The sequence below is a fragment of the Equus quagga genome, chromosome 21 (assembly GCF_021613505.1).
Source record: "Equus quagga isolate Etosha38 chromosome 21, UCLA_HA_Equagga_1.0, whole genome shotgun sequence".
In the NCBI taxonomy this organism is placed as follows: domain Eukaryota; kingdom Metazoa; phylum Chordata; class Mammalia; order Perissodactyla; family Equidae; genus Equus; species Equus quagga.
Window position 1 is genome coordinate 28,290,717 of NC_060287.1, and position 11,157 is coordinate 28,301,873.

The 11,157-nt window shown below is 44.3% G+C and overlaps 1 protein-coding gene across 2 annotated transcripts in view; it reads left to right on the plus strand.

The window, feature by feature from the left end:
* LOC124231254 (hormonally up-regulated neu tumor-associated kinase-like) overlaps window positions 1–11,157 on the plus strand; it is a 103,233-nt gene that overhangs the window by 45,711 nt on the left and 46,365 nt on the right. For both annotated transcript variants that reach the window (XM_046647937.1, XM_046647938.1), the window contains exon 3: window positions 5,942–5,997. In XM_046647937.1, the coding sequence (XP_046503893.1) occupies window positions 5,942–5,997 (56 nt within the window). The remainder of the gene's footprint in view (window positions 1–5,941; window positions 5,998–11,157) is intronic.

An 11,157-nucleotide genomic window follows, 5' to 3' on the forward strand; every position in this document is an offset into this window, starting at 1 on the left:
ACACACGCATGCACATCCATGCTCTCCCCCTATGCACGCATACACACACATGCACATCCATGCTCTCCCCCTATGCACGCATACACACACATGCACATCCATGCTCTCCCCCATGCACGCATACACACACATGCACATCCATGCTCTCCCCCTATGCACGCATACACACACACGCACATTCAAGTGTGCACACACACACACACACGCACACTCCCCACCTCCCCAGTACTGCCCAGGTCTGCTTCTGCTCACCTGCTTCTCCTCCCTCCCCCGGGACCCAGGACCCGAGTGTTTGTTATGGCAACAGAGCCCTCCCTCACTTGACCCCTCCACCCCTCTGTCTTGAGGGCAGTGGCTGGAGTCCATGTGGCCAGTCTCCAAACCTTCGAGATTACCATCTTTAAAGAAACGCAAGGAGAGTTTGGGTGGGCAGGGGGAGGGGTGTGCTCGGGGGCTGTGGGTGAGCCTTTAATGCTAGTAGTCGCCTGTTTGAGCTTGTTCGTTTGCAATAACCTAGAACAAAGGGCTGGTGATGAGGACTCTTCACTTGGGCCCTCTCTCAATCTGCAGAAAAACACCCACCACACCAGGCCCCCATCCCCCACAAAGGACAGTAGAGACCCAGACCCACTGTCAGGTCTGCTGAGGGCTGTGATGACGAGCCCCATTGGGCATTTCTCCCCGGAACTGCCCAGTCACCAGAGAAGGGTCCAGAAGCCTCTGTGCCTGCGCCCTGGGTGGCCTCTCCTGACCTGGGCTCCTAACTCTGGCTTTGCCGGAGGGCCCTCCACTGGCTTCTCCTCTTCGGTACTTTCCTTTGTTTCCAGGACACTGTTTCCCCCTGAGCACTGTCCTAGTAACCTGGTCCTCCGCTCTCCCTTAAATTGGGGCGCGCCCCATCCCTCCTTGCTTGTCCTAACTCCTCTTTGAAGCCCCTTTGGCCAAGGAAAAGCGATTTCCCGTCTCTCCAGGGGCCGTTTTCTTCTTCGCTTTTGTTCTCAGTTACAAGTTCACACTGAACTTCCAATTTCCCTGCTACAGAGCGGACTCCTCACACCCGCGAGGCCACAGAAGAACCTCCCCTTTCTCTCCCTTCCATAAAGTGATTAATCCCATCCAGGAGCATTGACGCGAAATTGACCATCCCCTCCATCATCAAGCGCAGACCAGTCAGCTCTCAGAACCTTCCCTCCCAGACCACAGACCTGACACTGAGAGCCAAGTATTTTCCTCTTGGGGATGGAAGTGGAATAAACACCATGCTTTTCACAAGGACCATGGGGAGGTTTTCTGGATAATAGAGACCTGCTCATAGTTTTTTTTTTTTTTTTAAAGATTTTATTTTTTCCTTTTTCTCCTCAAAGCCCCCCGGTACATAGTTGTATATTCTTCGTTGTGGGTCCTTCTAGTTGTGGCATGTGGGACGCTGCCTCAGCGTGGTTTGATGAGCAGTGCCATGTCCGCGCCCAGGATTCGAACCAACGAAACACTGGGCCGCCTGCTGCGGAGCGCGCAAACTTAACCACTCGGCCACGGGGCCAGCCCCCTGCTCATAGTTTTTTAAAAGATACATTGTAATACACCAACAGTAAAACCTTATGAATAAATTCATCCTTTTATTATTCAAGAAGGTGTCTCTCAATTTTGTGGTCTCTGAATCATTTGTGACCTCTTTGGTCATTGTTGAGTAGCTGGGCAGAGGGTCTGAGTGGCCCACTGTGCTGATGGACTCATAATTAACTTTAGGTGGTAAGGATGCTCCACAGTGAACATCCTGAGTGAGGTACTTGGTTGTAGCTGTAACTAGTACTCATCTGTTAGGGAAGGGGAAAATATCCAAAAGCTACTTTAAAAAATTTAATAGACTTTATTTTTTAAAGCAGTTTTAGGTTTACGGACAAATTGTGCAGGAACTACAGAATTTCCACATACTTCCCCACCCCCCTTGCACATTGTTTTCCCTATTATTAATACCTTGCCATAGTGTAGCACATTTGTTGCAATTGATGAACCAATATTGATACACTGTTGTTAACTAAGGTCTGTAGTCTACATTAGGGCTCATTCTTTTGTGTTCTGGAGTTTTGTGGATTTTGACAAATGCTTACAAATGCTTGAGGTCATGTAGCCACCATTACATATCATAAAGAATAGTTTCACCACCCTGAAAAAGTGTGCCCCACCTATTTATCCTCCCCAAACCTCTGGCAACCACTGTCTCTATAGTTCTGCCTTTTCCAGAACGTCATATAATTGGAATCATGCAGTATGTTGCCTTTTCAAACTGCCTTCTTTCACTTGGAAACTTGCATTTAAGGTTCCTCCATGGCTTTTCATGACTTGATAGCTCATTTCTCCTTATCACTCAATAATATTCCACTGTCCAGAGGTACCACAGTTTATCCATTCACCTACGGAAGGACGTCTTGGCTGCTTCCAAGTTTTGGCAATTATGAATAAAGCTGCTGTAGACTTTTGTGTCTACAAATCTGCAGCTCATTTGGGTAAAGATCCAGGCAAACGCTACTTTTAAAAATATGATTTTAGAGCCTTTTTTCCTCAAGAGTCAGAAGGAAAGTATGTTCCTCCTCCTTCTAGTTAAGTCTCAAAAGGCAAAGCAGGAGGTGGAAATAAATGAAGCCAAAAGAGGTCGAATGTTCCCCTCATTTCGCAGGATGAGGTACCCAGCTCTCCTGGACAGAGACTAATGTAGCTCATCTTTCCATTAACTAGTCATGGAACCTGTAGGCAGTAAGATTGGTTAGCCCTGAAAACTTTCAGAAACCTTCACAGAAAGGTAACATATTTCTGAACAACCCCGGTTGACCAGGTTCGTTCTGAGCATTTTTCTTGGGCCCTGGGGTGGGTTACTGTGGGATGCAGTGGGTGGGAAGACAGTGACTTTTAACCAATTTGATTTTTCTCATTTTGCCTCATAGTTACATTTTTATACTTCCTCTCCAGGTTTTGTGCTATTTCCTGATTTTAAAAGTGGGTCTTTTTTCTTTTGCATTTTCTCTTATTTTTAGTCTCCCATTTATATCATTCTTTTAATTATTGTGGCTGTTCTGGAGGCTTTTGTGGCCCCAGAATTATCCAGCTTAGCTTTCTTCTTCTTGCCAATTGCTTTCTTTGACCTCCCTTCTGGAAGCTGTTTTTCTCCATAGTATTTGTTCTGAATCCAAATTTCTCCTTTAATGCCTTAGCGTGGCTTCTATTCTTCTCCAGGAAAGAGTTCTAATTTTGCTGGAAACAAACTGTGGCCTTCCTTTCGATTTAAACAGTGCCACTGCTTCATAATCAGTTTTCACAGAATCACAGTTTGGGCTGTTGCTGGCACACAGTTTTGGGTGTGCACGCACGTGTTTTGGATTTACCGTATGTGCTTGAGTATAAGGGCAGCATTATATTGTGTCCTAATTATCTTCAGCACAGAGGAAGTACCTTACAGAGTCTTGGCCAAGTCTCTCCTATTATGGGGGCACAGTCTCAATTAGTTTATTTTCAACAGCAAAGTACTCGTGGGAGAAGACGCATTCACCTTGACCTGACTCATGGATGACTTTGGGAACTCTTGAAGTCCCACGAAGAAAGGGAGGCAAAGATGTTTTACTTGGCTTTAATAATAACCTCAGGGGATATGAGCTCACAATTGTGAGGGCTCATGAGAGCCCTCTAAAAAACCAATTCACTCAGTGCTTAATTTATAGCGATTTGAAGTGGGCGCTTGTTATTTAGATGGCTTTGCATAATATTTCCAGCAAGTTCATCATACACAGATCCCAAAAAGCATTTTATCTCCAACGTCCAGTCAACTTAAACATCATGTTACACTGGAAACACCGTATGATGACTCGGTCCTCTTGGTTCTGCCTGTGACAAGTTTCAATAAAATCGTTTCATAACAGGTGAGGCTGTAGGAACAATATTTCTGAAATTAATTCTATTAACATGCTAGTATATGCTCTTAAATATGATGGTGCAGCTTCACAGATAAGAAGTATACATAGCCACTTGATAATTCCATTGCATTTCTAAAAATTATATATTTGTGTCTAAAAACCTTTTTCTGAGGGGCAGGATCTTCCCATTGCAAAAGTGGGGGGCACATTGTATTTGGGGTCACCCTGCATACGGACATAGGTGATCCCTTTTATAGGCTGGCACAGTTTTTAAATACTCTGTATTGTTTCATTTGAATTGGTGTGAGGGGGTGCAGTTCTTCCTCCCACAGGTGGGTGCATGTGGACTGGGGAATATCTATTTATATTCCCGAGCATAATCTCCCTTCTCATCCAAGTGTCCGGCCCTGAGGCTACCGGCCACCTTCCGATCTTGAAATCCGTGGGTCACTATTTAAAGGGCACCTTTCTTCTCCACTTGGCTCCCTAACTCTTCTTCCCATCCTGAGAGGCTGTCCTTCGTCGTTCCTATGACAACAGCTTCCCCCACTGTTCCTTCCCTGTGGCTCTGGTGTCGGGTCTCCCACCAGCGTGTCATCCTTGGTCTTTATCCCCCTCATTCTCTCCCCTCTCCCTGAGGGATCTCCTGTCCTTTCAAGGCTCAGCTGCCACCGCATTGAGGTTGACAGTGGTCTGCAGACTATAGCTTGCCTGAGAGATTGGTCCGCCATTGTGGTTGTTATTGTTGTTTTACATGTGAATTTGTTGCCAACATTTGAAAATCGGGATCAAATCCAGATTTCTGGCTTCTGGGAGAACGGGATGAGCTGGCAGTGCTGGGACCGAGCTGTAAGCGAGTGTCCTCGTGGAGTGGGACACTGCTCTCCTGTTTACCACAGTCCTTGCAACTCCTCCCTTCTGTCTCATGACTTCGACTTGGTGTCATCAGTTGCCAGTTTTGTTCATCATGATTATGCAATTCTATTCCTTACAGTTGAGATAAGAGGAGAAAAACATTTCTTTTGCTCAGGTCTCTATTCAAAAGTGGGAAAACAAAAGCTGGGCCTAGATGGGTTTGATGACCAAATATATACTTTTGCCCACATTTTTTTTCTTCTGAAATCCAAAACTGTCTCTCTGGTAATGTAGAGTCATTGGTATTTACTGAGTACCTGGAATGTGCAAAGGTCCTGGGGTACAGCAGTAAGCAAGGCAGACATGTTTCCTGCCTTCAAGGAGCTTCCAGTTGGCTAGAACAGATACCACAGGCACCTCACACCCAGCATGAGCCCAAATGCATTTCTCCCTCCCACCTCCTCAGTTACCTCAGTGTCCGTGATCAGTCCTCCATTATCTGATTAGCAATCTTCATTGCATCTGCAAACTTAATTCCCTTTGGTCATGTAACATTAACATATACTCAGGCATAATGTCAGGAATTAGGGTGTTTACGTCATTGGGGTCTATTTTTCTGCCCACCATAATTTCTGCTTGCTTGATAGATTAATTTATTATCACCTGCCAACTTGTGGATGATGCTTGGGCTTCAGGCATGGAGATTGTGGGACCGATCAGTTATGCCAGCTTTCAATTTTTTTTTAAACTGCTTCCCCTAAGCTGTTCCCTCCTCTCGCCCGAGTTCCTCACCGTCTCCCAAACACGTGGCCACATTTGTATTTCTCCGACTGTTGGGGCAGCTCCTGCCTCAGCGATGAGTTCCCTTCTCTCCCAACCCCAGTTCTGTTAACTCCCAGGGTCCAGCTTTGGTCCCACTTCTTCTGGAAACTTCTCATGATTTGGAAACTTTGTGCCCTCCTTGCTCTCCATCTTCTCTGAAATCCTTCAGCTTTTTAAGCCTGGGGCAATTAATTATATCATGTGTTGTAAATATTGACTTATTGATTGCTTGCGTTTTGGCAGGAAGCTTTATGGGTTGGTTCAAAGTGGCTCTAAAACCGTTTGTTTCCCTTCAGAAGCAAAATGTGATCCCACTGTTTCAAACGCCTGTCTGAGATGTCGTGTGGTTTTGTTTATTTCAGAGACTTGAAGATAGAAAATTTGCTGCTAGATGAAGACAATAACATCAAGCTGATTGGTAGGACTTTTTTCTTTTTTTAAAAAAAGCAAGATTATCCTTGAAGCGTTGTGTTGTTAATTCTTAGTTCTTTATTTCTGTATTATTGGCTTTGAAAATTACCCATGATCTATTTCTAATGCCCAGACAATACTTCTAGATCACCTCTTTTTACCGCCAATATTTAATAATGATTTTGCAAATGAAAATTAATTTTAATAATAATTTAAACATAATCAGAAAGGTAAAAATATTGTAAAGTGACCATAAAATGAATTTTACAACCCCAAATAAATGTTTGCTGGTTACATGTTCTTTGGATTTATTCAAACTTTGGTTTCTCTATAAATTCAGATGAAGCTGAACTTTTATAGGGATTATTTTTATCTGGATTAACCATAAAACATCATAAAAATAGTAGAAAATAACTTGGTTCGGAGATGTTGCCCTTATCTTAGCTGTATAGGAGGAAGGCAACTTGCCTTCTCTTTTTAATATAATCTTTATCCAAGCCCTGTAGTACAATGAAGATGATGCAGAGAGAAATCCCCACAAGGGGATAATTTAGAAGTCTCGACCAATCAGAAGGAAGTTCCAGGATAGAGTGAGTCCTAATTGGTTCACAATTCAAGCTCCATAAGCGAATTCACTCCATAGCACATTCTTTAGAAGAATTCAGTTTTTGTCTGTGAACGTGGTTGCTGTTGGCAGAATCTCAGGGCATCATTTTTACACCCAGATGTTAGCATTATCTTTTACTCCTTTCTTTTCTTTCTTTTCCCACCTCAACTGCAAGTAATTTCTTCCACCTCAGTTGCTTGAAAAAGACTTTATTTTAGGAGAAAAGAGAAGGATTGATAGAATTTTGTGAATTTAACTTTCGTACCTAAGAAGGAAATTTTGTTTGGCAAATACTGAAAACCATCGCAAAACTCTCTAAAACATATCCTTCAAATGGCCAATTAGATGCTTTGGAATCACACTCAGCTCCCAACCAGTAACAGGCAACGGGCTGAGGGACTCGAGACCCCTTGGCTGGGCGAGGAAGGACCATGGACGGGTCGTGATGGAGACACCCATTATTAGAAGATTAACAGTTAAGAGGAAACCCATCTTTTTCTCCGAAATATTTTAAAGAATATATTGTTTGAAGATTCTTGGACAATTCAAAGAATTTTCTTTTTATCAAATTGTTTCACTGTTGCATCTTAGTTGTCCTGAGAGCCAAATACAGCAGCATTAAACACGGCAGATGTCGAAATGCCTGCCAGATGTCTTTCTGGTCCTTGTTTCCGGCATCTGTGGCCTCAGACACAAGAGTGTCCTGGTGGGGAGTGAGGAATGGAGGAAAGGAGATTGTTTTTAGGTTCCCTGGCAGGGCGACCTGTCACTTGTCTTTGGAAAACGTGATGGTGGCAGGGACAGAGTTGCCCTAACAGCAGCAGAGACAGTCAGAGGACAGGCTGTGTGAAGGCTGGATGTACGTGACAGTAGAAGTTAGAATGATTCGCTTCCACCGCACATCGTCTAGACTGAGGCCGGCAGTCCCAGCACAGCGCGGTCCACCGGCGGTCATTTCCATATCCCAATTCAGCATCACCCATTCTGCTTCTTCCCGTCTCTTCTCTCTCCTCAAGTGATAGCCCTAAATGACCTTTTATAAAACTAGAAATGGACTGTGGAATAGACAGTGTTGAAAAGCACAGGCCTTTGTATTGGTGAGACGTTTGCTCAGAAGATTCTGGAAGAACCAATCGCTGGAAACAGGGGATGCGTTTATAAGTAGCTCACAGACTGGCCGCATAATAAACCCTCTTAGAGGCGACCTGGACAAATCAGGTGAAGAAAGGAAGCACCTGAATTAGAGCCACAGCTCCCCCTGAGTGGGAATGCCTCTTTGGATGCTAGGATCCACTTTATTCAAATGCCTCAGAGTCATCACCTCTCAGCGTGACAACCTCTGGATTGGTACCCAAGCAGCCTTTCAGCTCCTTGGGTCAAACTGGGCCATGTCAGAAACCAAATTTCCCAAAACTGCCCGCAAGGAGACTCTGATAATTGGACTTCCCTTTGTTAGAACTTTTCGTGTGCCTCCCAGTTCTCTCAAGACTGGCTCAAACCAAAGAGCCCTACCTCACGTCCTCATCAAAGGAGCTGTTATACCAACTGGGAAGTGCAATTTCTTGAGCAGAATCTGCATGTCCTCATTTTTCCATGCAGAGTAGGCTGGAGGAGGGAAGGGAAGGTGCTGGAAGGAAAGTAGGTCCCCTGTCTTGTGGGCTTTCTTGCCCCTGGGTTGGACAATTTGGATCCAATGTTTCTATGACTGTCTTTTTGCAACTTAAAAGCCCTTTGAATCTTTTCTTTGCAGGAATTACCTAGTTGTTTTTCAAAGGTTGATTATGGCCATTACCACTTCCTCTTAATCGATTCTCTTCTTTGAAATAATTTGATTTAAATTTTACTTAAGCCGTGTAAGCCATGTTAAAATTAACTAGAATTAACCGAGAGTAAGATTTGATTTAATCAGGATTTTTTCCCTTCAAAAAAAAAAAAGCAGCCTGATGTGTTTAGTTTAGTATAATCTTAAAATGTAAGAGCCACAACTTAGAACAATTTTGCACTTCAGTTTTCCAGAGGAGCATTCACTTGGGCTTTTTTTTTTTTTCTTTTGGTTAGGAAGATTAGCCCTGAGCTAACATCTGTGCCAATCTTCCTCCACTTTATATGTGGGGTGTTGCCACAGCATGGCTGACGAATGGTGTATGTCTGTGCCCTGGATCTGAACCCACGAACACTGGGCCACTGAAGCAGAGTGTGCTGAACTTAACTACTATACCACGGGGCTGGCCCTTCACTTGAGCCTTTTTTGGGATTCATTTTGCAGCTCTCAAAAAATTGAGTGATAATTGGCTTATGCGTCCACCAAATCGAATTGAGGCAGACCTGTGTGACATGACTGGGAGGCCAACTTTTCTCTAGTTTCACAATTCTAATTATGGGCATATGTGTGAAATTTTAAAAATTACATATACGAATGTGAAATGTACTGGTTATTTTTCTACAATATATTTTAAATTAAACCCTTTTGGCTAGGTCAACGTAAGTCACTTAAAAGGCTGATTTGATCTCCTCTACTTCCCAAATCCTCTGCTGATTTATCTTCTTGAAACTGTGCTTAAGACAAGGCAAGACACTGTGTTCTCAAGCTTGCTTGGGAGTCTGATCTCCCCTCGCCCTGCCCTCTTCAATCAAGCACTTCCTTATAGACGGGGTCCAGGAGCTGAGGAAGTGCACTGAACAAGGCTGTCCTTGGCTGTTCACAGAACCCCACAGCGATTAGGAATTAGGAGTCTTTTGTTTTAATCTCAGAAATCTAGAGATAGGTTTTCTGAGACTCCTAGGAATTTGGGCCCCTAACACAACTGTTTATGAAACTTTCCTTAAAATGTTGCCCCAAATAATATAATCTTTATTCGTTGGGGCTCTTTCCATTTCACCATGGTGGATGCTTTCTATGCATTCGTTGTTTCATTAAAATTCCTTTAGGTTGATTTTCAAATCGAAAGCATTTAAACGGCCATCCAATTTAAAGCTCAATAGGGTTTTTCATCTTATAAAAATATTCCACCCCCTCCACCTTCTCCCCCTTCAGCGAGACTCCAGGGTGGGGCTGGAGATCCTTTTGAACAGAGATCTCCTCCTAAGATAGGAATCTGAGGGTCCGGTGGCTCCTGAAGGGCCTTCCTGGGCAGGTTCTGTGGGGCCTGTGGGTGCGGGCTAGGCTGATGATAAAGGAAATGGGGCCAGATGAAGGCGGGGACGGAGTAAGCAAGCAGAGGAAGAGAGGAAGACGGAGGTTACAAGAGAAAAATAAGAATCTTGAAACAAAAAAGTCACGGTTAAAAGCGTGAATGTGCAGCGGGCCCCGCTGGTTTGCCAGTCCCTGCGTGTAGGTTCTGATTCTTCATCTCCAAGCCTAAGCTGAAGAGTTGGGTGATCTTCAGAGCCTTGAAGACTTTTCAGAGCTCTGCTAGGATGGGATTCTATTTCGAAAAGCTCTTTTCATTTACAGCTTAGCTCAACGACTCTTGGGAGGATTTTTAGTGGCGTATCTTAACCCGCGGTGTGCGAGCGACTTCCTGGGCTCACAGCTCTGCCCCGTTCCGTGTTCCTCCTTTCCTGAGCTTTTCTCCAGCTTTCACGATAGTCGCACACTTTGCAGGTGGAGACATGTTCGAGTCAAGGAGAAAACGCAGTGATGACTTTAGATATAAAATCCTGCCGGTTGAGAGAGCGAGAGGGTTTCGTTCAAGATGCGGAGCCAGTCTGACCACAGCCCCTTTCTGACGGAGCCCTCGGGGCTGAGCCTTCTGTTTGGGGACTAGAACCATAATATTTACATTAAAGTTCAAAGGAAGAACCCTGATCTGAATTCTGAGATCAACAAAGATTGAGGAAAGATATCAGATGAGGACATCAAACTAACAGCTCTCTAATTACCTGTCAGTTGCAGTGTCTTGAAGATCAAAAGTAAACACAGAACAAAAAGTATGATGGAATCTGCATAGCTTTAGATACATGGCCTTTTCTTTCCTCTTCCAAGTTGCCTTAATCTTCCAAGAACAAAGCAATGCTATGAGGTCACTTAGCCTAGTTCTCATTGCTATCTCGCTGGCATTATTTTTCCAGCCGACATTCAGCGTTGTCTAAATCATTGGGTGTATTTCTTCCCCTCTTCCAATCACCATATGGTGCAGCACGCCTTGGGAGCATTTTTAAGAGACTTGCATGAAGTGAAAACATTCAGCTGAAAAAGTCAACTCTAAACGGTGGGATCGCGTGTCACCTGGGGTGACGCCGACACCAGCTGGAGAAAATCAATCTTCCTTCAGCTTTTCCCCACTGGGCCACTTGGAAGCCCGAAGGTTGACTCGGAGGCCCTCTGCCTGTTCTCTCTTCCTGCTTTAGTCCTAGAAAGCGAAGCTTCTCTTTTTCCTGGATGACTCATTTCCAAGATTGGATGAAAATATGTTTTGGGTCAACATGCTTTTAGCTCTAGCTACATTTTACAGGAGGCCTGATGTAAAATGTTTCCAGTTAAGCAAAGGCTCCACTGCCTGACAGACTTCTGTCCTGAGACCCACATCCAGAGGTGATGCTCCGCAGCTGCTGGTGTTG